The sequence below is a fragment of the Eptesicus fuscus genome, chromosome 11, assembly GCF_027574615.1.
Source record: "Eptesicus fuscus isolate TK198812 chromosome 11, DD_ASM_mEF_20220401, whole genome shotgun sequence".
NCBI classification, from domain to species: domain Eukaryota; kingdom Metazoa; phylum Chordata; class Mammalia; order Chiroptera; family Vespertilionidae; genus Eptesicus; species Eptesicus fuscus.
The window spans coordinates 50,199,148-50,226,710 of record NC_072483.1 but is presented as its reverse complement, the minus strand read 5'-3'; the positions used below and the strand labels follow the sequence as shown (position 1 = coordinate 50,226,710).

Here is a 27,563-nt window from a genome sequence, read left to right as displayed (position 1 = left end):
AACATGTATTCATTTTAGATAATCCTTATTTCTTAAATAATAATCAAATAATTAAGTAATGTCCCTTTAGTTTATTGTTGCTTACAAGCCAAAATAAATGTAGATTAAAAACCCAAGCAATTTAGTTTTTATACACATGTAACAAGCTCACATGTGTATGTGTGCATACAGTTGCTGACTTTAAAATTAATGTTTAAGAATTAATAGCTTGTTGCCTTTGCTTATAAAACCAATGTATGAGGGAAAGTGTACTGAAACTTATGTTTAACATATCTTTATTTTAAATAAATATGTTAATTGTCTAGCCTACGAAGTAGACCAATATAGCCATGGCAAGACAATATAGCCACACAGCTTCACAGTTGTATTAAACTAGTTTCATATGCTATATCATAAAACTTTCAGTCCAATCAGCAACTAAATTTAAATACTGCAAATTGTAGCAGCAAAACAATAATTCTGCTGATTAGCCCCTTTCCATTTCTTGTAAGTGAACTGTTTATGCTGTTGAGTACCTTTTGAAAAAAGAAAAAGCCAAAACAGCCTTGATTAGTCAAGGAGTAATTGGATGACTTGATTTTAGCAAGAGAATGAATTGGTTGATGATAGCCTGTAACTAAGTGTAGTGGTTCTGTTCAGATGAATACATAACATAGAGTCATCAGATCTTGACAGGTATAACATATGAGCAGTGCTAAAATCTGGTGGTGGGGGAGATAGGATGGAGATGGAGAGTAGTAAGTTTGCCATGAAGTCTCTTACTGGAAAATTTGAGATGAATCTTAAAGGAATTAAAAAAATTTTTCATATATACATATTTTCACATTGGGGAAGAATATGGAGATTTGCCTCACTCCTATGATTGTAGTCCCTATGTTTTGTGCTCTAAAGACGAAAGAGGTTTAGGATTTTTTAACTTTCTGCAAGGGGATCATTGATATTATATCCTTTCACTCTTGTTGAAGATTATGGTTCATTAGTAGAGCCATGTGAGAAAGCCTAGAAGTGTTAATTGTGTTCATATTTAATTATTTAAAGTCTTGATTAGTCAGAATTTTTTTGTACGCTGGATTCTTGTTTATGATTTCCTGATTCTTTTTAAAACTTTATCTGAGTTTATATTAATTAAGTATGGCATCAAACAAAAATTTTTAATTCATAAATAAACTCAAGCTGTCACCCCCTCCCCCCGAAGAATGTATATTACAACAACCTCCCCACCTCTGCTATAATATGCTACATGGGTCCTAAAGCTTCAGCTGTATAAAATAAGAGGTAACTGTATTGCTAAATGAAACAAGAGGTGAACCTGCATCACTAGCTGTTGGGGGTAAGGGGTGTGGCAAGGTGCATGCCTAGCCAAATCCTTTCTGAGACTGGCTTTGATTTGGCACCACCTGGTGGTGATTGTTTGTTCAGGCTTAACTATTTATGGTGATGACTAGATCTTGAAGACTAGGTAGTTGGTACCCATTTTGTTAAGCCAGTTAGAGTGGATTGGGTTGGAAGACTGCCAGGCATGCAGTGACTTACCTTACACAGTCTGCTCCCAAACGTGTAGTTAGTTGCCTGTTCTTGATTTCTCTAGGACTTACCCTTCCTTCCATGTTTCTGCTCTTTTTTCAGAACTGTGGATTATTGTATTTAAGGGTATAATTATTTTGTGAGGCATGTTATCTGGTTTTAGGACATCTATCTGCAGAGAACTTTTCGTTTGGACTCAAGAATATGATTCCTATTGTGCAATGTGGATTTAGTTAAACCATCATTTTCCTATTGTAACACCAGATGTTGTAGGTGACTTTTCCCTTTTCCATCCTTCTATCCATTCCGCCTGCCTCAGTACAAGGTAAAAAGTCATCTATTGATATTATGGATAAAGCTATAAAATAGTTATTTAAAAATTAACAGATAACAATTTATTTAACTGTCTTAATACCTGTCACATGTTACTTTTTAAAGCATTTAAACATGAGTTTCACACTTTAGTGGACCCAAGTGTACTTATCACAGCATCAGTACACTTAAATATGAAATTAAAATATTTATATTTACATCAAAACCTGTACATGAATCTTAATCTAAATTTTAAATGGCATCTATACATCAGTGTTCCAGTTTGAAGCCTTGAGGCTGTCTTTTCCCATCACATTGTACTGAATACTGACACTCTCTTTGCTCTCCTTCATCCTGGATTTACTTTTTTGTACTTATTATGTGCTGGTCTGTTTCCCTTTTAGACTATAAACAGCTTTGAGGGAAGAAATGAATCTTTCAGCTTTTTCTCATCTCTGAAATTCTCTTTCCAGCTCCTGCACAACTCTCTTTGTAAACACTTGTTAAATATGTCACCTAAATAAATGTGTATCTTTAGTGATTATACACCTCCAATTATATGACTGACCATATTTCATTTCTTTTCCATTTGATATAATTCCTCCTGTCCACTAGAGAAAGAAATCTTTGTAAAGATTTTCTTTAATTTTTTTTAAAATTTGACCTTACTTTTGTTTTTATTTCTAAACTTGTACCCAATAATCAACTGCTTGTTTGTGATCATCAGTCTCTCTCCAAACTATTAGATCTTGTACATAAATGAGCAAGAGCAAGATCACAAGAGCGCCTCTCTGAAAAATCTACATAAGAATTTTATAATCACCCTTCAGTCAGTGTTAGAACCTTTCCATCTGTTGATATCTGCACATTGGAACCTATGGCAACATCTTTTGGTTGCTACCTTTGTATTTTAGTGCACACCAGTGCTTCTCACCTGTGGCTTAGGGAAGTCTGGAGACATTTTTGGTCTTCACAGCTGGGGAGGGGGTGTCTGTATGCACATGCCCATGTGTATTACTGGCATCTAGTTTGTAGAGGCCAGGGGTGCTGTTAAAATACTACAGTACACAGGTCAAACCCCCTACAGCAAAGTATTAATCTGGCCCAAAATGTTAGTAGTGCCAAGGTTGACAAGTCCTAGTATATACTTTGTCTTTAGGTTTTCATATATAAGCATAGGTAACATTTTGGGTGCTTACTGTGTGCCAGGCACCATCCTAAAATGTTTACATATATTATCACTTTCAGTCTTCAGAACAATCTATGAGGTAGGTATCATTGTCTATATTTTACAGACAAGAAAACTAAGCCACAGAGAAATTCAGTAATTATACAACTAATGAATCAAACAGTCTGAAATTCAAATTTGAACCAAATAGTCTGATTTCAGTCTGTGCCTTTGTTATATTTACACTTCCATCCTGCCTGGAATGTTCTCTTAACTCTGCTTCCCTTTACTAATATCTGTCTCAGAAAGACCTCATCTATATTTAAACTTTCCTTTCTTAAGTCTGATTCATGCTTATCAATCCTTTGTCTTGGTTTTTCTTGTATGGCTGTGTTTATTGGTCTTAGTTATAGTATACTAGAGGCCCAGTGCATGAAATTCGTGAACTCATGGGGGGTCCCTCAGCCGGGCCTGTGCCCTCTTGCAGTCCAGGAGCCCCTGGGGGATGTCTGTGAGTCTTCAGGGGATGTCCGTGATGAGTGGGCCTAAGCCAGCAGTCGGATATCCTTAGCACTGCCACAGAGACGGGAGAGGCTCCTGCCACTTTCGCTGCTCTCGCCAGCCATGAGCCCAGCTCAGGGCTTCTGGCTGAGCAGCGCTCCTCCTGCAGGAGTACACTGACCACCAGGGGCCAGCTCCTACATTGAGCGTCTCTGCCCCCTGGTGATCAGTATGCGTCATAGCGACCGGTTGTTCAGTCAATTTGCATGTCAGCCTTTTTTTATACAGGATATGTGTGTTTCCCCTCTTCTTAATTTAATTTACAATTTCAGAAATTATACCATAATATGTAATCCAGTGCAACATGCCTAAGAAGACCTCAGAAATAAATGTAAATATTCATCACTTACAGTCTAGAAATTCAGAGGTGAAGAGCTGAAACACAAGAAACTTCTCATATCCATTATTGTAGTTTGACATGCTTAGCACTGGTTTCTTTGAAATATCTTACTGTGTACTGTGAAACTGATCCTTTGCTGTTGTGCTGCATGTTTAGCTTCATTTGGGATCTATAGTTCCCCTCTAACAGTTTTTTATTATAAGTGCTAATAAGTGCTTGAAACATTCATTCATACAGTGTTTCCTTTATTCTTCACTTCATCTTCTACCTAACTGTGTATCAGCTCTGATCGAGGCGCTAGAGGGAACTAGAAAGGCACTTAAGACAGAATCCCTGAGCTTAGGTCACTAGGAGATAGAATTGTATATTCTAATACTAGATGTACATGCTACAGGTCATATGAATGAAATGGACAGATTAACAGTTCAGATAGAGGATATAGTTAGAGAAGGCATCATCATGAAGATATCATTTTATTGACATCTAATTAAGGCAATGAAAAATATGTAACTCTTTTTGAAAGGTAAAAATGGGCAGGAAGAATATCCCATGCGGAAGGATGAGTAAGAGCATTGAAAATGTAAAATGAAAGCATTGAGAATGGGTCAGTTTGATTGAAAGGTGGGATGGGATGTTAATGGGCACAAAATTTTTTTTTAATTTTTAATTTAAAAAATTAAAGCTCTGATTTGTCACTTAGTTTATTTAGTTTATTTTTTGAATGTCAGACAGTTCAACTTGACTCTTATTTATTGCCTAAAGTACTGGTAGTAAAGATAAAATTCTAGTTTTGTTAGTTTCTCTCTCTGCATTTTTTTTGTCATTTAAAGAGGTATAAAAATGGATTTTTCCCAGGAATCATATTTAAGGTAATATATTAAACCATCAATTTTACCATATTTTATTCCAAACAAGTCTCTTCAATTCCTCTTATGACTCAGGGGTGGTAGAGATCTTAGATTCCTCCAGAATTACCTTATAGATGAGGGGAAAGTAAACTGCATTTTAGTGATGGATAATGAAAGGACATTTACCTTTGAGACAAGGGAAGGGAGTGAACAAAAATATAGTGACAGTTGAATATGAAGAACTTTCAGAGCTTAGTGGTCAGTACAAGAATTTGACTTGAGCTGAAGATTTGTGAAGTTGAAGGTGGGGCAAGGCCAGTTTACAGAGTGTATTTTATATTGGCAAAGACTTAATTGTTGTTTTAGAAGTCAACAAAAGCAGCTAGCTCAAATTGGAAGTTGAGCAGAAACTCAATAAATATTCAAAATATCATTGATTAATTTGCCGTTTATGCATTTAAAGTATCTATTATCCTCTCTAATAAAATGGTAATTTGCAAACGAACCATCACTCCGCTACATAAGCCACTCCCACCAACCAAGCCATGCCCACCAGCCAATCAGGATGAGTATGCAAATTAACCCCATCCAAGATGGCTGCAGCCACAGAGAGCAAGGTTTCCCAGGTAACAGAGGAAGCCAAGCTTTCTATAGCCGTTGCAGGCCTAAGCCTCCACTCAAGCTACAAAGTTTCAATTATAGAAGGTAAACAAATTCAAACAAATGGCGGCAGAATGGAGCTTGAGAGAGCAGGCCAGGGTTGCCGGCGGCAACAGGGGAAGCAAAGCTTTACGCACACCCTGGCCGGGCCCAGCCTCTGCTTAAGGCTACAAAGTTTCAATTGTAGAAGGTGAATTAACTGCCACAGAAATGGCTGCCGCCCCGGAGGGAGCAGCAGGCTTGGCTCCGCTCCAGGCTACAAAGTTTCAATTGTAGAAGGAAAATAAATTCCAGATACCAAGGGCTCCGCTTGGGTTGCCAGGGGGCGTGGCCAGCCTGCAAACCACCACAGGCCCCTCGCTTAGGCCGCCCCACGCCCCAAGGGAACCCCACCCTGATCTGGGACACCCTTCAGGGCAAACCAGCTGGCCCCCACCCGTGCACCAGGCCTCTATCCTATCTAATAAAAGAGTAATATACAGATTGATCATCACTGCAACACACAATATAGCTGCCCCCATGTGGTCAAAGATCCTGCCCCCATGTGGACACAAGATGGCCACTACAAGATGGCCAGCAGGAGAGGGCAGTTGGGAGGCACCTGGCCTGCAAGGGAGGGCAGTTGTGAGGGACCAGGCCTGCAAGGGAGGGCAGTTGGAGGTGATCAACCCTGCAGGGGAGGGCAGTTAGGGGTGACCAGGCTGGCAGAGGAGGGAAGTTGGGGGCAAACAGGCTGGCAGGGGAGCAGTTAAGTGTCAACCAGTCTGGCAGCGGAGTGGTTAGGGTGTGATCAGGCTGGCAGGCAGAAGCGGTTAGGTGCATTCAGGAAGGCAGGCAGGCAAGCAGTTGGGAGCCAGCAGTCCTGGATTGTGAGAGGGATGTCCGACTGCCCGTGAGAGGGTACAGGCTGGGCTGAGGGACAACCCCCCGCCATGCACGAATTTCGTGCACTGGGCTTCTAGTATAGAATAAGAAGTGAAAATCTTGTTGAGAGATGAATGTCGGTTCTCATTAAGGTACTTCTTTTCTGCCTCTTCTGAAAGTACATATTTTGCAGCAACTGAAAATATGAAACCCTTGAGCAACTATAACCAACTACAGGTGTTGACTTTGGGTTATAATTCATAACTTTTGATTGACTTTAAGGATTCCTTAATGGTGTGGATGTCTAATTATCTACAATATAAGTATAATACTATTATTAAGCAGAGCTTTCTAGTGTCTTGTATATTTACTAGTAAAAGAATTTTATTGTCTAATGTTGTAATGTGTTGCTTCTAATTCATTATGTGGTGTCAGTAATAACCAAAAGATTTTTTTTGCTTGCTATTACACTAATATAAGCTCTAATTTTAACATTTTTAAGTCTTTATACCTATATCTTTTTTTTCTTTGTTCATCTTTTCTACTTAAAGTTTTGTTTTTGAGTCACTGTTTAAAAGCATATTATTTTTAATTTATATGATGGCTTAAAAGTAGGAGAAAATAATAAACAAAAATTTTTAAGTTTTCTCAGAACCTGACTGACCCACTTTATTATCTCTCTTAAACTAAATATCTGTTTCTCTTAAGATTGGCAATTGTTTTTTACTTCTAAACATTGCTTGATTGCTTCCATATACGTTACCTATTTTGTGTAAATGTCCTGCATGAATCATAATTTCTTTAATTTTAGATTGGTTTCTCAAAGTTGGCCACAAGTGCATTTTGTTTTATTAAATTTTCTGAAATCCTTGATTTATTTATTATTTTTATTGATTTCAGAGAGGAAGGGAGAGGGGAAAGAGATAGAAACATCAATGATGAGAGAGAATCATTCATTGATTGGCTCCCTCCTGCATGCCCCCTACTGGGGATCAACCCTACAACCCAGGCATGTACCCTGACTGGGACTCGAACCGTGACTTCCTGGTTCATAGGTCGATGCTCAATCACTGAGCCATGCTGGCCGGCTTGATCAATTTTTGAATATGTCAGGGGATGGTAGTTTTCTTCCTCTTGGCCAGGATTTAGTTTTAAAGCTTTTTCCTATATGAGAAAGGAGGGGAAAGCTCTGGAAGAGAAGCAGAGCAAAAAGCAAATCTTTAGACTACCCATAGTTCTGTTTTCTATCCTGAAGCATTAAACAATTAGCCTGTGGCATAGACTGGATTATTTTAGGGGTTTTTTCTATATCTCAAATAATAGGTTTTTCCCTGGAAAATGAAGGTTAAAGACTTTAAAGGCTACTTTTGATTGATTTGTTGTTGTAAATAAGTATAACCCACCAAGTCTAGTTATGCTATTCCATTTATGCTAGTGCATCAAGTAATTAGCAGTTTACATTACTAGACCAATTATTTCCATTTTTATATGTTTACAAAATATTTTATTTTTCCAGAGGTCTATAAATATATCCACTTAAAGTAATTAACATTTGATGGATACAACCCCTTTCATTTGCTTTAAATTCTGAAAGCTTAGAAATTTAAGCCTACATCCTTTTTAGCAGAATTTTGTTAGCAGAATGATTTATTAGTTCTTTTATGTGTTCCTGGATATTTTTAAGAAAGCAAATTGATTTTTGAAGTAAATATAATAAATTGAGGTGCCCTTCTCTCACTTTCTAACTTAAGAAAACTAGTTAAAACTACACATTTTATGTAATATAAAGATTTTTTTAAATTACACAAGTTTAAGGTCCAGTTATGAATTAGGTTCTGGTTTTGCTCAAATCACTTTTACTGTCAAGATAAGAAGGGGCTTTATTTAGAATAAGACAAGAGTTTTAAAGTGCATCTGTAAATCTGTACTTAAAGTGTATTTCTAAATCCAAGCATTTGGAGTGTGCAATAAACAGCTTTAACTCTCTCTTTAAACTACTCTTTCCCCCAGACAATAAAGAATTTTTGTCATGTCATTTATGGAAAGTAAATAGGAACTGGCATGCCCCCATGCTATGAATAAAGCTATAGATGTTAAGTGAATTGCCAATGCAAGTTTAGCTCTCTCCCATCTCGTTAACATTGTTCTGACACAAGATAGGACTTTGAAGAATGAATTAGAAATTTGAAAAGAAAGATTTTTTAGCAGTATATCCTTGTTTTCTAACATTGTATTTAAAAATTTATCTTTTACTGGTTTAGGAATGTGGCGTTATTTTGGTAGTACTCTGGATTTGAATATAGATGTTCAAAACATTGATTATTTGCTACATAAGACAAGCTGGAAAGAATGTGAAATCATGTAGCATACAGGATGTTTTGGTGCCATGAATAGGATTCAGTCTTTCTTCAACGTTTATGGGATAGTTGGAGCAAGAAAAGAAATGGTTTAAGAAGATAGAAGAAAGTTAGGATATGCCATTGGAAATAAGTAGTGAAAGAGACTATGTCATTGCTCTCAAATTAGATCCTACTGAGAGAGATCATTCATGATTCCTGAACAATGGCTATTTGATTTACCTTCATGAAGGCAAATTATTGGTGTCCTTTTTTAGATCAATTTCTGATAGTATGGTAGGGGCATATTCCAAACTGCAGTGTGTTAATTTTTAAATGGGTTATAAAGAAGTGGAGAGAGCAGATACAAACAGCCCTTTCAAGAAGTTTGACTCTGAACTGAAGGAAAGAAAACAATAGCTGAAATGGGAATTAATGTCTAATGGTGACTGAAATGATTCATTTACTATAGAATCTTAGATATGAAAGTTATTAGTGGAGATGGAGATGATACAAATGATATAGGAGAGGGAGGCATAATAGGTTGAGGTCTCAGGAAATACAAAGAAGTTTGTGGAGCAAACTTCCTTGGTAGAACATAAAGATTCAGAACAGAGATGGTAGAGAAATTGGTCATAATTAGTAAAAGGTAGCATTTTATTGCTGGAAAGAAGAAGAGATTGGGTAAAAACAAAAAGGGATGTTGGTGTTCCAAAGATGATATTCATTTTTCCTGTGAAGTGGGAAATAGTAGGTCATCTGCTGGTTAACAGGAAAGAAGAGTTTTTTTTGTGTTGTTGTTTTTTTAAGTTAAGAGGAGTTATGTGTATGTGCGTGTGTGTTTAATTTTTTTATTGATTTTATTGATCTGATGCTTCTCTCCTAAGAATAAAGGAGAGAGAGAGAGAGAGAGAGAGAGAGAGAGAGAGAGAGAGAGAACCATCAGTTTGTTGTTCTACTTATTTATGCATTCATTGGTTAATTCTTGTATGTGCCCTGACTGGAGATGGAACCTGTAGCCTTTGTGTGCCAGGATGACGCTCTAACCAGCTGAGCTACCCAGCCAGGGCTGAGGTTTTGTTTTGAAAGCATTGGAAATGTGAGAGAAGTCAAGAAGTTTTGGAAAAGGTGCTTTGTTGTAAAAGGAAACATTGTGGGATAGCTCTGTAAAAAACCTTTGTGTTAGAATCCAGTCTGAGGCTAGCTTGTGGTTAATTTTCTCCTATAGCAAATCATTTAATGATAAAGATTTACTATAATTAGTATTATTTTCAGCCACCCATTTATTTATTTAATACACACACACACACACACACACACACACACACACACACACACTAGAGGCCCGGTGCACCAAATTCGTGCATGGGAGGTGGGTCCCCTCAGCCCAGCCTGCACCCTTTCCAATCCAGGACCCCTCAGGGGATGTTGGACTGCCGGTTTAGGCCCAATGCCGGGGATCGAGCCTAAACCGGCAGTCAGACATCCCTCTCACAATCCTGGACCGCTGGCTCTTAATCGCTTACCTGCCTGCCTGCCTGGTTGCCCCTAACTGCCCCTCCCTGCCAGCCTGATCGCCCCTAACTGCCCCCTCTGCCAGCCTGGTCGCCCCCACCTACCCCCCCTCCCCCGCCAGCCTGGTCGCCCCCAACTGCCCCCCTCTGCTGGCCTGGTTGCCCCTAACTGCCCCCCCCCCTGCCAGCCTGGTCGCTCCCAACTTCCCCCCCTGCCAGCCTAATCGCCTCCAACTGCCTCCCCTGTCGGCCTGGTCACCCCCCGCTGGCCTGGTCACCTCTTACTACTCCCCCTGCTGGCCTGGTTGCCCCCAACTGCCCCCCTCTGCCGGCCTGGTCACCCCTAACTGCTCCCCCCTGCCGGGCTGATTGCCCCCAACTGCCCCCCCTGCCGACCTGGTCTCCCCTCATGGCTCCCCGCTGGCCTGGTCTCCCCACACAGCCTGCTGTTTAGTCCTTTGGTCGTCCCTCACTAACCCCCCCTGCCGGCCTGGTTGCCCCACGCAGCCTGCTTGTTCAGTTGTTTGGTCGTCCCTCACTAACCCCCTTGCCAGCCTGGTTGTAGGCAGCCAGCTTGTGAGGGTGTGAGGGTCAATTTACATATTACCTCTTTATTATATAGGATATATATAGAGAGAGACATATGTACACATACACACACACACACACACACACACATGCATATGAGAGGAGAGAGAGAAAGACATGTATAGAAATAAAATAAATTTCATGGTAATAGTGCTTTTCTCCTTGTGACTAGTCACTGCAAAACCAAATGTTAACTAAGATTTGTGCAAATTTCTCTGTAAGTTAGTTTTTTATTGTGTTTCAAAAAGAATGACTTTTTAAAATGACTTGTTTGGCCCTGCCTGGTATTCTCAATGGTTAGAGCGTCTGCCCGTGTATGGAAGGATCGCAAGTTTGATTCCCGGTTAAGGGCACATACCTGGGTTGCAGGTTCGATCCCTGGCCCTGGTTAGGCACATGCGAGAGACAACCAATTGGTGGGTCTCTCTCACATCAATGATCTTTTTCTCTTTTTCTCTCCCTCCCTTTCTCCCTACCAGTCTCTAAAAATCAATGAGAAAAATATCCTTGGGTGAGGATTAACAAAAAATAAAATAAAACAAATGATTTGTTTTGTATGTACAATGCATGTTCATTATAAAAAGTTTAAGCAAGACAAAAACTTTGAAAGAAGATTAGCAAAATTGCTCAATAGCTCACTGCCAAGGAATTATTTTCATTAACATTTGATCACTTTTATTAAGAATGAGATAAGATTTTATATAAATGTGATCATTAGTACATCTGTTATTTTAAATAGAACACTAAATTTTATTTTTTAATTAAGTTTGAAAGAGAAAGAAAAAGAACTGGAGTAATATAGAAGAAATCAATGAACTTAGATGATCCTGCTATAGGATCATGGAAACACTAAAAGGTTGGAGAAAATATTTTAATTACATGTTTCATCTTTATATGGCATCTATTGATTCCTTACTCTGAAAGATGAGGAAATGAGTACCGTTATGTTTTTATTTCCCCTCTCCTTATCTTTAAGTTTTTATATTACTATTCCTAACTTTTCATAGTTTATAATACAGTACTTATATTCTGTTTTGTTAACATAATTTCTGTAGTTGTTTAGTTTTATGTGTTACAGTACATTAAGCTCAGAGTCTCTTTGCCATTGGCTTCTATTTCTAACAATGAAAAACCAGTTGGCTGGATATAAAATTCTGGAGTAACAATTTCTTTCCTTCGAACTTTGAAGACATTGTTCCATTGTCTTTTGGTATAGAGCTACCTTGTAGAATTCTGAAGCCTTATATGTGACTTGATTTTACTGCTTTTGATATTGGTGACATGTATGGTGTTGATGTTTCTCTATCTGGTTGACCAACTGCAAGTTTTGTTTCATTATTTATGCCAGCTTACCTGGATGTGCAACTTTGAAAGTGGCTATGATTTCTTCTTGATTGATAGGATCTCTCTTAAAGATATGAGAAATCATATGCTGTTTTTACCTTATATCATCAGATTATATAGAGAGGAATATTTTAAAAAACTGAGTGAACTTAGAGATGCTGAAATTTAGCCCTTTTGTACCCATGAGTTATAAGAAATAAGGATAGGTACATGTTTTATGTCCTTGGGTCATAGTATTCTCATCTCTAATATATGGAAGAAATAGACAATAGTGAAAAGGGATATAGCTATTAAAAGTATTTCTCAAAGAGCCACTTTTTACTGTACTTATCTTTCTTTACCTCTAAACAGCATCTGACACAGTTGAATACTTCTTCTTTCTTAAAATATTTTCTTACCCTTACTCCCAATGAAAGCCTACTGCTACCTTTTCTCTGACTTTGTCATCCCTTCTTATTCTCTTTTGCCAAGACTGCCTTCCCTATCAGACATCGAAGTGTTGGGGTGCTGTCTCTACAAGATGTCATCCAGACCCATAACTTTAAATAAACATATCAGGTAACTCCTAATTTTATATCTACAGTCATGATCTTCCTTCCTACATCTAGTCCATCCTCAACAAAAACTTCTCATTTTCTCTACCGCTACATTTTCTGGTCATCTCTCATCTGCACTACTTCAGCCACTTCCTAACTTAGTCTTTCTGTCATCACTCTTGTCCCTTCCTTAGAGTCTGTTCTTTTTAAAGTGCCAAGTGGCCCCTCTTAATTATAAATCTTATCTTATTACCCCACCTCCCCTTTATTTAAAGCTCTCCAATCAATGGCTTCTCATTACAACTAGAACAAAATCCAAACTTCCATGTCCTATAAACATATGTGAACTGCCTATAAACATGTGAACTGCCTTAAATGCTATATACTATCCTCTGCTGTGGTTCACCCATACTGATTTTATTCCTATTTCTGAACATTTCAATATTGTTCCCATTTAAAAAATTTTATATTTACTTCTTAGAACCCTCTTTTTCAGATCTTCACATTGCTACCATTCATATTCTGGCCATTCTGGTGTCAGTTCTAATGTCATCTCCTCAGAGGTCTCCCTGACTCTTTTAGCTAAAGTATTACACAGCAATGTGCCCTCCTCCTCATCCCCCAGCACATACAAGCTCTATTGCATTACACTATTTTACACAGAATAGTACCAAATTTTTTTTTAAATTAGATAACATTCCACCACCAAAATGACCATCCTATATAATAAAACCCTAATATGCAAATCGACCAAACGGCGGAATGACCGGTCACTATGATGCACACTGACCCCCAGCGGGCAGACGCTCAACACAGGAGCTGCTCCCTGGTGGTCAGTGTGCTCCCACAGGGGGAATGCTGCTCAGCCAGAAGCCTGGCTCATGGCAGGGAGCAGGCCTAAGCCAGCAGGTGGATATCCCCTGAGGGGTCCCGGACTACAAGAGGGCACGGGTTGGGCTGAGGGAACTACCCCCGCCACCCCCATGCACAAATGTTGTGCACCGGGCCTCTAGTAGTTAATATTTTCTGCATATCTTGATTTTACCCCAAAATTTACTTAAACAGGAAACTTTGTCTCTAATGTAAGTGGAAAATGAGTATTGCTTGCCAATATTGAAGAAAATAAAAATAAATACAGTGAAAACTACCTATTTATTATAGTTTTTAGTCTTTAGAAGCACAGAGGCTGAGGCCTGCTCTGTTCTTAAAAAGATAAATTTATAAACGTTAGCCATTAAAGACCAACAGCATCAAACTGAGACTTTCTTTGACATAGAATGGCTGAAAGAGAATTGAAATGGAAATAACTTTCTCACTAGTTAATTCAGTATGATATAGTGTAGTCTTCAAGGTAAATGAAATTATCTTTACCAGTACAGTGTTTTTCCCAAAGGAGCATTGTGATAATAATTATTACAAATATTTATTAATCACAAAAAGTATAATTGTTTTAGTAATGTGAAATTGAAATAAATAACTTTGGCCATAGAGTAGGGTAAAAATGATCTGCTGAACTAGCCAGAATTAGTGGTGGGGAGGGAACCCCTATAAACTCACAAAGTTTATTTTAACCTTTTCTAAAGAACTGAGTAACATGAAATGTTATTACTCAAATTTAATGTTTGAGTGCATTACTTTAGAATTTCTTTAGAATATGCTCCAGTTACTTGAAATAATTCTATATGTTGGGCTCTTTGCTTAGTACTTTATGTGTTATCTTGATTTAATCATATCCATTCTCTGAGAGGTAGAAAGATCTTCATTTTAAAAATGTGAAAATGAGGTCCTTAGAGGTTCAGTGATTTGGCTAAAATTTTATGACCAGTAAGCCTGTCTGACTTTAAAGCTCTTTTTCTTAACCAATAAAGCTATAATGTAAGTGTACGGTAAAGTCTGTTAATGACTCAGGAGCATGTCTTTAGAAAGTTTATTCAATAATTTTTCAGTTCTAAGAAATGGTAAGTTGCCCAAATGGCCACCACATTTTCTATAAGCTTAGTTTTACAGCTGTTTTAGGCCTCATTTAATAAAAAGGTGATTCAATTTTATTTTATTTATTTTTTAAAATATATTTTTATTGATTTCAGAGAAGAAGGGAGAGGAAGGGGAAGGGGGAGAGAGAGAGAGAGAGAGAGAGAGGGAGAGGGAGAGAGAGAGAGGAGAGGAGAGAGAGAGAGGAGAGGAGAGGAGAGGAGAGGAGAGGAGAGAAACATCAATGATGAGAGAGAACCATTGATTGGCTGCCTCCTGCACACCCTCTACTGGGGATCAAGCCCACAACCTGGGCAATATGCCCTTGGCTGGAATCGAACCTGGGACCCTTCAGTCCGCAGACCAATGCTTTATCCACTTAGCCAAACCAGCTAGGGCAAGGCTATTCAATTTTAAAGGATAACTTGACTGTTCCCTTTACTTAATTTTTATCTTAATTTTTGGAAGTATTTATTATCAAGAAAAGCAGTTTGGAGTTATCTCAAAAAATTAAAAATGGAACTGCCTTATGAGCTAGCAATTCCACTTCTGGGAATTTATCTGAAGCACTAATTTGAAAGAATATATGCACCCCTATGTTCATTGCAGCATTATTTACAACTAGAGGCCTGGTGCACGAATTTGTGTACCAGTGGGGTCCCTCGGCCTGGCCTTCGGGATTGGGCTGAAACCTGCTCTCTGACATCCCCCGAGGGGTCCCGGATTGTGAGAGGGCACAGACCAGGCCGAGGATCCCCACCGATGCACGATCAGGGCTGGGGAGGGATGTGGGATGTTGGCCAGCTGGGTAGGGACCGCGGGAAGGTTCCAGGGTGTGTCCGGCCCGTCTTGCTCAGTCCCAATTGGCCAGAACCCAGCAGCAAGCTAACCTACTGGTCGGAGTGTCTGCCCCCTGGTGGTCAGTGCACATCATAGTGACTGGTCGACCAGTCGACAGTCTGCCCCCTGGTGGTCAGTGCACATCATAGCGAGCCATTGAATGGCCTTAGCATATCATTATTATATTATGCTTTGATTGGTTGAGCAGACGACCGGATGACCGGACACTTAGTATATTAGGCTTTTATTATATAGGATAGCCAAGATTTGAAAGCAACCTAAGTGTCCATCAATAGATGAGTGGATAAAACAGGGAAATTTTACCCTTGGTGGCAGCGTGGATAGACCTGGAGGACATTATGCTAAGTGAAATAAGCCAGTCAGAGAAAGACAAGTACCATATGATTGCACTTATATGGAAAATCTAATCAACAAAATGAACTAACAAGCAAAATAGAGATAGACATAGATAGAGAACTGACAGCTGTCAGGGCTGGGTGGTAGTGGTGGTGGAGGGATTTAGCAAAAAAGAAAGAGAAAGAACTCATGGACATAGCAACAGTGTGGTGATTGTAGGGGTAGAGGAATGGATGGAAGTGGAGGACGGTATGGGGGGGAAATGGTAATGGAAAAAGTAAACTAATTAATTAAAAAACATTTATTATAAAAATAAAATTAAGTTCTTATAGTATGTTAGCACATATTAATGAATATAATAATAATAGTAACTTTCAGGCATAGGAACAACAATGTAATCCATAATGTATAGGGTCTGTGGTTTGAGTTTTTATTCTTATAGTAGGGGCAATGGATTAGTGATGATCCAGTCACAACTCCTTTCCTAACCTAATCCTTGACAGACTCCAGGCAAGGTGCATTCTAGAGAATAATTTGAAGGTTGTAAGAGAGACAAGTGATTCCCCCCAACCTTTATTCTAGGTTTTCTATTTGGATTAGTTCAGATCATCAGAGTGCTTTATTTTCTTTGCTTCCAGGAGAGTTGGGATTATTGTTTCTCTCTGCTACCCACTTGGTTAAAATTGAGGGTTGTCATTAAGACATTGCCATTTAAAACCTGCTGATACATTTACTGTAGGGATGTTATTGAGGACATCACTATAGTAGTTGCTCATTGGTCCCTACATAAAGACAACTATTTAGGATATTTTTCATTTTGAGTGTCAGAAAAAGTTTAGTTATTTCTATAATTGAACTGACCCTGTTTCCTTTGTTGTTCAGATTGCCGGCAAGCTAACTTTTATTTTTATTTTCCTATTGTATTGTGCCATTTGTGTAAGATGCCTCAGATCATGACAAGAAATACATAATGCTGTCCTTCCAGGGAGACTTTTTTCATACTTTTAAAATAATTAAAAATTTACCTAAATCCTGGTCTGTCTCATGTTTATTAATAAGACATAATGCATCTTCTTCACATTTTTTCCTACATCATTCAGTATTGTTCCTATGAATTTGGCACTGTATAATAAAACATTAGTTGTATGTCAAGAAAACTTAAGTAGTATTTTAAATACTTATGTTTTAATTGCAGTAATATATGTATGCTTTATTATTAATGAACAATTCCACATTGAGATACAAAGAGCTTAATTATTTTTAATTTGAAGAAATTGTATTTTAAAACCCTTTGTAACCTGTAATGAGAATATTTTGGTCTTTGGTATGTAGAATGAGCTGTAGTCACTATTTCTCCATCAAACTCAAACTGTCTTATGATTCCTATGGTACCTCTGTAAAATAACGATTCTTTATGTTTGAAAACATCTCAATTTTGGGAGCATAATCTAATTGGTAATTTTAATTAATTTAATTAGCAATTTATTTATGAATTTGTTTATTGTTTATGGGTATGTCATTGCTCTCTATTTGTAATATTTCTTAGTATTTGTTCATTTTTGCAATGCTGTTCTTTATCTGGTAATTTGAGTAAATCCCAGTTGAATTATGTTGCCACATTATGTCTTCAAAAGGGCATAAAGTCAGTACACATGCTTCAGTAATATCTGGTTGTTTTACCCTTATGTTTCCAGTTGGCAATTTGAAATTATGGCTTCAACTGCACTTTAAATATGTGATAATAGCATGTGTTTCTAATAAGGGCCAGCACCATTTTGTTCAGATAGTGTGAATGGTTGTCACTCATATATGACAAATGCACCTTCATCTGCTTCTTTGATAGCCCCCTAAAAACCATACCCTCAAATCAGGCCGATGAAATTAGCTGCTGTGTAAATTGTGTGTCTGAGTGGTTCATTATCTAATCACCGTCAGAACCACAGTGATAAAGTAGATTGAAGCAGGGAAGAGGTCTGCCAGATGATTTTGCCCGCCTCCCTCAAATCCGGTTTCCCTTGGAAACCCTAATAGTGTTAGAACTTCAGGCTCTCATGCCTAGAATTCAGTACCTTAATGTACCAAACCTGAAAATACCAGTAGTTCTGGAGCATAATTTTCTTTCTGTAAAGATCATAATTTTATTTGTTTCAGTCAGTTTTTGAAATGTTGAAGCTCTTGAATTACTGTTTTGTTGCTAGTGCCCTAAATATTACTAAATAGAAAAAAATTGCTATATCTTACTTGCAAGAATTCAGAATAATTTGTATAATTATTAACCTTATAGGGATTTTTATTCTAATAATGACTTTCTGGATTTTTAAAAATTATTATTTAATTTCTTCCTTTTAATTGATTTTAGGTGCTTTTGAAGATGATGACATCACACATGTTGAAGGAAGTGTAGATCCTATTCGAGATATAGAAATAATACATGAAGAGCTTCAGCTTAAAGATGAAGAAATGATTGGGCCCATTATAGATAAACTAGAAAAAGTGGCTGTTAGAGGAGGAGATAAAAAACTAAAACCTGAATATGTAAGTAAAATTTATAGCTTTAGATACTTAAGTTCATTTTTCTTGATTAAGATTTTAAAATAAAGCACATCAAATATCTAATATTGGTATAGAATTTTAGACTCCAAGGGTCTCTTTTGTTAAAAAATTATTGAGGAACTTTATTTTCTTTTGGCAACCAAGTATTATGGTAACAGGCTATTTAAGGTGTTTATTTAAAAAGTCATGTTTAGCTGTAATCTTGAGTGTTTATATGGTTGCTATGTATATCTTCAAAGTGTTAGTGATAGAGAAGTGTGGTCATTGTAGTTATAACATTTTTTAAATAAATTTTTTTATTGATTTCAGAGAGGAAGGGAGAGGGAGAGAGAGAAACATCAATGATGACAGAGAATCATTGATTGGCTGCCTCCTGCACACTCATTACTGGGGATTGAGCCCAAAACTTGTGCATGTGCCCTTGACAGTAATCGAACCTGGGACCCTTCAGTCTGCAGGCTGATGCTCTATCCACTGTACCAAACCGGCTAGGGTTGGAGAAATTATTAAAAATCACCTAGGAGGAAATATTGTGATAAAAGAGGCTTAGGGAGGTAGAGTTACGAATGCTTTCCCCTTAAATGTTTTTATACTTTGATTTTATTGCTTTTATAAAAATAAACTTGGGGAAATGAACCCCAAAGTTAAAACTATTTATTAAATGTAGCAGACCATTTGAAAATGCAGGAACCAGGAATGTGATTAGAAGTTAGGAAATGGGTTATAAAATTTTCAAAATAAAAATGACAAGTTGCTTAATTAGATGTGGTAATACCACTGTGGGAGTCAGACTATGGTAGGTGGGACTACTTCATGGCTCCTGGAGAAACAGTTATCATAGTAATTATTCTCAGCATAAAAGAGGGGTTTTTTGACAATGATACTCTTAGGTCAGTGGGAAGGATTGAGATAGTCTCCTTTTTCTTGAATGGGGATGAGAAGCATGAGAATCCATATATATAAAAGGCTAATATGTAAAGTGTCCCCTCGGGAGTTCGACCAGGAGTTCGATCACTCACAAAGGCATGCATTGACCACCAGGGGGCAGCGCAGAGCGAAGGAAGGCCCTGGCTGGCAGCCGGAAAACCCTAATCGGCTCTGATCTCTGGCCAGGCCTAGGGACCCTACCCATGCATGAATTTCATGCACTGTGCCTCTAGTGTAAGCATAATTGACCAGGATTAATTGTAACACTGCATAAGATATTTTACTTTCTTGGTTTATAGTAATTATTTTAAGCAAATCATTGTGTTTAATCATAATGCATTTGTATTATAGCACTTGGATCTTCTCCTTGTAGGAAATGATGTTACATTAGCCACTTTTAAACATTTATGAGTGAAATTCACTTATAGCAGAGTAAAAGTGATTATTCTTAAGCATAACATGTTAGATTTCATTACAAATTGTTAGCTTGCCCCTTCCTTGTTAAAATTTGTGGAAAGTCCTTTTCCTGGAGTGTTTCAAATCAGCATCTAAGGGTATAGGACTTTTTCCTTATTTTTCTGTTGGTAACAAGATTTGGAAGGAAGATATACTAAATATTGAGGTAATTTATATAAGAGGATAGTTATAGAAGAACTGATTTATGGTAAAGGAAAATGCATCGATGAAAATAAAAAAATAAAAACCTATTACATCATGTGAACAAATAGGTATGATCTGATAGACGTAAATCTTGAGTCACTGAATCTGAGAAGAGTTATTGTATTTTTTAATTGGGGACTTTTGTTGTAAGGAACAGAAACTCAGCTTAGACTGTTTTAAGAAATGAATTTTTATTTTTAAAATACAAGGTGAGAAGGAAATCCAAAAATATTCAAGAGCAGGAAGTATAGTATAGTCAGGCCTTTTGGAGTTGAATTCTAAGTCATCACAGGACAGCACTGTGCGTTTCTCTGGCGGTGCTCTGCGATTCATCTGCTGTTTTATATATTGCTTTTGTTCCTGATTTCTGCATCTTTGTTACTTCTGCTTACTTAGAGTCGGCTTATTTATCACATCGAGGTTTTGTGTGTGTGTGTGTGTGTGTTTTTAACGAGACCACTTCATAGGTCAAGTGCCCACTAGTTCTGGCCAGGAGACTATGTGGACTGAGTCAGATTCCTTTAGGAGAATACTGGGAGTAAAGCACCATGTTGGATAATGTATTTAATATACTGTGTAAAATGAGCAGCTGTACATTGTAAGTCCTCAGTGCTCACTGTTATCTGAGGACAGCAGTTCAGAAGTGCAACATTGTTTTAAGACTTCCAGGATAACACAAAAGAATGTATTGTGTTTGAGGCAAGTGTCACAAGAATTAGACTCATTTGAGGCCAGACTACTTTAGATCCATCTATACATGTATATCCTAAGGGAAATTAACTCATATAAGAACTGATGCTATGGTGCATACACTAAAGGCATACTTTTCTGGATATTCCCACCTGTCTACTTTCTCTTTGCCTATAGCCAACCAAACACAGATGGAGAAAATTAAAAATAGGATGTTAATATCCCCATAAACTCATTATTAGCTACCTTTCCTGTAGAAAGAGGAAGAGTCAGGGATCAGTTCTCTGGTCTCTATAAACAGCAACATTCATCTAATAGAGCAACAAATGCTTAATATTCTGATTCAGGCAGATCCTAAATCTTAACTTAGAATATACAATGGAGGTCTATTTCATGAGAGAAAGCCCAGCTTGGTCTTGTCTCAATTTGGAATATTTAAAGGGAATACTTGGGCTGGAGCAAGAGGAAGCTATATTAGTGGACTTTCTAGCCAGACTATTTTGAGCTGGAGGCCTTGCTGCCATTTTTCTAATCTGAATGCATTGTTGGCTGTGCTGTGTTAAAGCACAGGTCAGCTCATCTGAGTGCCACCATCGGATATTAGGGTAACGGGTTTGGCTAGAGGAAAAGTATCAGGCTTGGAGGCTGTAATTATCACAGAATAAGAGTGAGTCACCTTGATAAAATGCCAAGTCTATCCATTTAGCCATCAAATTTTAGGATTACAGATGGTGGGCAGAGAATAGATGAAGTCCTTCCTTTATCCTCATCCTGTTAATACACCCTTATTTTTTTCCTATTCTAAAGATAATATACTGATTAAAAATAAAAACAGCATTGTAGTTTTTTAAAAAGAAGGCAGAAAAGGAGAGTCCTCTGGAATCCAGTCTTCTAGAGGTTTCTGTTGTTGACAATTTGATATGGCTCTTATCCAGTTTCATTATTTGAGTGCATTTACTTATACTTATTATATATAGTTTCAAAGCCACAAATGGAATCATATTATGTGTTCTGCCATAAATAGTAATACTTAATGTCTATTGAACTGTGGCAGCTACTTTACATGTATTTTCTCATTTAATTCTTATAATCATCATATTTTAAATTGGGGTTATTACCAGTTTTATAGAAACCAACTTATGTTAAGTAGCAGTCCCAAAGTTACACAGTTAGAAACTGGCAGAGCCAGGGCTTATACCCAAATCTGTTTGATGATAAAATCCATATTCTTAAACTTATCCTGTCGTTCTGAACTTACTTTTTTCACTAAGCAATGTATTTTGGACATTTTCGCGTGTGAATGTATATACAGATATATCTTGTCTTAATGGATAAAACTGTTCTAAGAATATTCCATAATTTATTAGCAAATCTCCAATTTATGGGTTTTTAGGTTGTTTCTATCTTTTAAAAAATTGATTTGAGAGAGAGAGAGAAAAAAGCGTTGATTTGTTGTTCCACTTATTTTATACATCCGTTGTTTGCTTCTTGTATGTGCTGTGACTGGCAATTGAACCCACAGTCTTGACATATCAAGACGATGCTCTAACCACCTGAGCAACCCAGCCAGGGCAAAGGTTGTTTCTAATTTATACCTCTCTTCTGGTGCTAGTATCACGCTGTTCTAATTACTGTAGCTTTGTGGTTTACTTTATTTTTTTTAGTCTTTTTATATTTTTTATTTTTTGAATATATATATGTGTGTATATATATTTTTTTTCTTTTATTGTTTAAAGTATTACAAATAGTAGTACATATGTCTTCTTTTTTTCCCCCCCATTGACCTTCCCCCTGCCTCCCCTATCCCCTGGCACATGCCCTCACACCCCCCCCCCCCCCCCGCAGTGTCTTGCGTCCATTGGTTATGCTTATATGCATGTATACAAGTCCTTTGGTTGATCTCCTCCTCCCCCTTAGCCTTCCTGCTGTAATTTGACAGTCTGTTCGATGCTTCTCTGCCGCTCTATCTATCTTTTTGTTCATCAGGTTATAATGTTCTTTATTATCCATAAATGAGTGAGATCATGTGGTATTTTTCTTTCACTGACTGGCTTATTTCACTTAGCATAATGCTCTCCAGTTCCATCCATGCTGCTACAAATGGTAAGAATTCCTTCTTTTTTACAGCAGCATAGTATTCTGTTGTGTAGCAGCATAGTATTCCGTTGTGTATTGTGGTTTATTTTAATATATAGTAAAGCAGGACACATTTTTCTCTCTAAACATTTTTATACTCTCACGCAAGTCATTCTTTCAGAATAATGATATATTCAATTTGTAAAGTTCTCCAACATCCCTATTGGGATTTAACTGGAATTATGTTAGATAAATGTAGAATTTTTATCTGCACAGTGTTGATCAGAATAGATGAAAATCGAGTGCAGGTTCTGGCTGAAGCAAATTTTAGGTCAGTGTCTGAACCTTGGGTCTGGGAGTCCATGGACCTGGAACATTTACTTTATTGGCTGTTGTTGTTGCATTTGAGTATTGCCACAGAATCACTCACAACCTTTGTTCTTGATTTTTTGGATAATAAATCCCTTTTAAAAGCATTTGGAAGAAATGTGCCATCATCCTTCAAAAGCACATAAACAGAGAACTTTAAATACAGTTTTAGCCCTGGCCGACTTGGCTCAGTGGATAGAGCGTCGGCCTGCGGACTGAAGGGTCCCGGGTTCGATTCTGGCCAAGGGCACATGCCTGGGTTTCGGGCTCGATCCCCACTAGGGGGTGTGTGGGAGGCAGCCGATCAATGATTCTCTCTCATCATTGATGTTTCTATCTCTCTCTCCTTCTCCCTTCCTCTCTGAAATCAATAAAGAAATATATTATTTAAAAAATAAATAAATAAATAAATAAATAAATAAATAAATAAATACAGTTTTAGCCCTAGTTGGTTTGGGTCAGTGGATAGAACATTGGCCTGTGGACTGAAGGGTCCCATGTTTGATTCCCGTCAAGGGGCACATGCCCAGGTTGCGGGCTCAATCCCCAGTAGAGGTGCATAGGAGGCAGCCAATCAGTGATTCTCTCTCTTCATTGATGTTTCTATCTCTCTCTCCCTCTCCCTGCCTCTCTGAAATCAATAAGAAATATATTTAAAAAAATACAATTTCAGGGTGAGGGAACCCCTGATTCTATGGATTACAGATGAATAATTTCTGCTATGGAAACTGAAGAATATCAAAATAGAGAAGACTAGTAATTACTCTTGGAAAGTCTAGTAAATAACTGGGTTGTATTATTTTATGCAGAGAAAAATATTATTTTTGAGATACATGGATTGACAGATTGTACCCAAAAAGTAAGAATATCGAATTTCTCTGATGACCTTGGAATGAGAATGAAGACTTTGAATAACAACTTTGGGAATTGCTAGGCTAAACAAGGAGCAATTAGGCAGTAAGGAAGACAAATAGGCCAAGGTGATAGGACAGAACTTGAATTTCGCATCACTTAGATCTGACTTTTAGTCTCAGCTATGCCACTTACTAGCTATGGGAATTTAGGCAAGTCACACATCCTCCCTGACTCTAAATACATTACAGATGCTATTAACAACAACAATATAAAATGCATAAAACATAGAGCATTTTTAAAGTGAAATACAAGGTTCTTGGTAAGAAGAGTCAAAGTAGAAGAGCAAGGTATCTGAGATGTGTTTGTATTAAGTTTCTTTGCAGTTAAAAGATAGTTCAACAAAAGCTAGCTAATTCTTGTAGAATGTTAAGACTAGAAACCTGAATTGAGTTCACTGAGAAAGCCAGTATTGTTGGTAACCTTCAGTGATTTGGAAAAAGACGACTGAACAATTGTTCATTTGTGGAAGATGTATACTTATTTGTTTTAAAGGAGTACCCAAAGAAATATATTGCCATTTTGTAGATCACTAGCATTTAATCTTTCAACAATCATAATAACAATGGCCACAACTCACATTGACTGAGAACTTACTCTGTGCCAAAAACTGCACTAAACACTTTATATGCATTATCTCTTTTGATCATCACAGCAACCCCTAGGAGGGTAGATAGTATCCCCATCTGAATTTTATCAGTGAAGTAATAGGTCACAGACCTGGTGAGTGGTAGACCTAGGATTTATTTCCACACTTATCATTAGGCTGTTAACTCTAGAAATAGTATACTCACATCACTGCCATGTAACCAAAAAGTTCAAGTGGCCAGGAATTTTTGTATAATCTCCATCATGTACAGAATTTATTTTGAAAATGAGGAATTTGCTACAGTTATCAAAACAGTCCTCCTATATCTGTATTTCTACATCATGATGTTACTAAAGAAATACAAAATCCTAAAATAACTTCTGAGTCGTCAAGCATTAAAACGTTTTATTTTATGTACTTACCGTATTCTATTTGTTAAAAGTAAGTTAGGTATGGACTAGATTATTTTTTCAGTTAACGAAATTCCCTGAACTGGAACCCTTTCTTGTTCTAACCATAATTTTATATATACAAGCATAAGAAAAAAAATTCAGTCAATCCATTAAATATTATATACAAATAAGTCCAAATGTTTTCTTTTACCTAATTACAAGTTTTTTAGATAAGGAACATAGTATCTTTTAATTTCTTGCTAAAATTAAAATTAATTTTTACTTAAAGTAAGAAAAACAATGCATTGCAACTGTACCATATAATGATCACTTATGTAACATAATCTTATCTGATCAATCTATATTTTGTCTTTAGTAAAACTGACATCTTTTACTAATCTGTCTTTTCCTGGCTATTAAATATTTTGTGGGAATAATTAAGAGAGACCTGAGTACAGAATAAAATACCTTAAATTTTAAGATATTTTTATTTTCAACTGTTCAAAGATAGTGACAAATTTTCTAAAAAGATTTCAATGTGGCTTTAATTAATACACTATTTGGGAACTTTAGTTATGAGTTAATTCTCTTTAAAATTTGAGTGCTTCTAATTTATAATACAGTATTTAGGTGTAAGGGGTGGGGGGTGCCAAAAAGCATTTGTGTTAAGACTTTTATGTCTGAAGTGATGGTCTAGTTAATTTAAAATGAGAGAGATATACTGGAATTCCTTCACTGGCATCCAGCATTTATTGAATCCCATTCATTTTGTAAAAATGTTTATAGTTACAAAAGTATTTTATACTTTTTATATAATTAAAATTTAATTTCCTTCCTTATTTTTGGTTTGGCTTTCTTTTGTCTATTTTCTTCTCTTTTCTTTTTTTAATTGAAAAAAAAAAAACTAATGAAACCAAATATAAGATGGCACCACTGTTTTCTTCTATTGTATAATCTTGTTGCGTATCTCTACATAAGCTGTTCTGGCCACTCATCATAGTAACCAGCTGGGCCATTTCACCTGCTGGAGCCATTAAAGAGGACTCTCTCCCCCTAGATTAATCCCCTCCGACATTAGTTTTTTACACTGACAACTGGAGCAGGCATTCAGAATTTGCAGGTGGCCAGTGTGACGCACATAATTGCCTACAATTTTAGGCAATGAATAAAAATGGTCTACATTACTTGTCAAAGGTTGTATATGCAGTGCCAAGTGAGATCTATGGGAAGCCTTTTAGGGTTTAAAGAACAGTTAATAGCAAGGCTGCACAGGGCTTTTTTAATCATAATGCATTTGTAATATAGCACTTTGATCTTCTCCTTGTAGGAAATGGTGTTACATTAGCCACTTTTAAACATTTATGAGTGAAATTCAGTTATAGAAGAGTAAAAGTGATTATTCTTAAGCAGAGCATGTTAGATTTCATTAAAAGTTTTTAGCTTGCCCCTTCCTTGTTAAAATCTGTGGGAAGTCCTTTTCCTGGAGTGTTTCAAATCAGGATCTAAGGATATAGGACTTTTTCCTTATTTTTTCTGTTATTAACAGCAAGATTTGGAAGGAAGATATACTAATATTGAGGTAATTTATATAAGTGGATATTTATAGAAGAATAACTGATTTATGGTAAAGGAAAATGCATCAATGAAAATTAAAAAAACCTATTACTAATAATTGTGTATTACAAACAATTTTTAAAATTGCATGTTTTAAACATCCATAAATTATCTTTAACAACAACAAAAAACAGATGACTCTCAAATGCACTTCTTCTGGAAGAGCTAAGTTTGACCTTTCAGACCCTAGAGCCTTTTATTAACACCTGCCTGTAAGGGGAACCTTGCCACACGCAGCTTTTAGATTCAGAACCACAAAACTGATGAGGAAAGGCTTGAAGGGTTCAGTTTGTGTCACTTGCTGTTTGCCGTTTCCATTTCACAGATGATTAATCTTTCTGTGAAGAAAGGCCAGAGAAACAAAGCACATTGGGCTCTTCCTGCAGTTACTCCTTCTGAATGCACACTAGCTTGCTAACTAAAAGGCCTTTAGATTTCCAGCAGAGAGAGATGTTCTGAAAGTGAATGCAGCTGGTTGGAGGTCACCAGTGCAGGGCTCTTGCCATTGTGTAATGGAGGCTTTGGCAGGTTGGAGGGGGATTGTTGGAGTGGGGACAGGAGAAGTGGGCAGGGAGAAGGTGTTGGCAAAAAATTAATTCATATTAAAAAGGGTTATCAATAATAGATTCAAGTTCATCTATTTGTTTGGTTTTCTTTTTACAAAAGAAATTATAATTCAGTCTCTCTCTAGTGTCTCTCTCCCCCCCCCCCCCCCCATTTCCTAATAGTATGTTTATCTTGCAAGTGGCATCACTTGGTAATGTTGAAATATTACTGTCTTTAATAGTTGAATTGTCTTAAAATTTTTAAGACCTTTACTAATTTTCCTAGTATTTCACATTTTATATATTAATATTTTAATACCACAACATTTCATTGTTATTTAGTTTTATAATGAGATACTGAAAATAATTATCTGTGTGTCTTAGTTCCCCCTTTAATTTTAGTATTTAGTTGGATTTTAATCTAAATGCTTAGTATTCTTCTTGTATTTACTTTTTTTCTCAATTGTGTATAG

At 37.0% G+C, this 27,563-nt stretch overlaps 1 protein-coding gene across 6 annotated transcripts in view; it reads left to right on the top strand.

Moving 5' to 3' along the window:
- OLA1 (Obg like ATPase 1) overlaps positions 1–27,563 on the top strand; it is a 153,413-nt gene that overhangs the window by 76,267 nt on the left and 49,583 nt on the right. For 5 of the 6 annotated variants that reach the window (XM_054723051.1, XM_008138543.3, XM_028140940.2 and 2 more), the window contains one exon: positions 18,123–18,298. In XM_054723051.1, the coding sequence (XP_054579026.1) occupies positions 18,123–18,298 (176 nt within the window). Of the gene's footprint in view, positions 1–12,530; positions 12,618–18,122; positions 18,299–27,563 lie in introns of all 6 variants that reach the window. The other variant, XM_054723053.1, reaches the window with a different exon arrangement.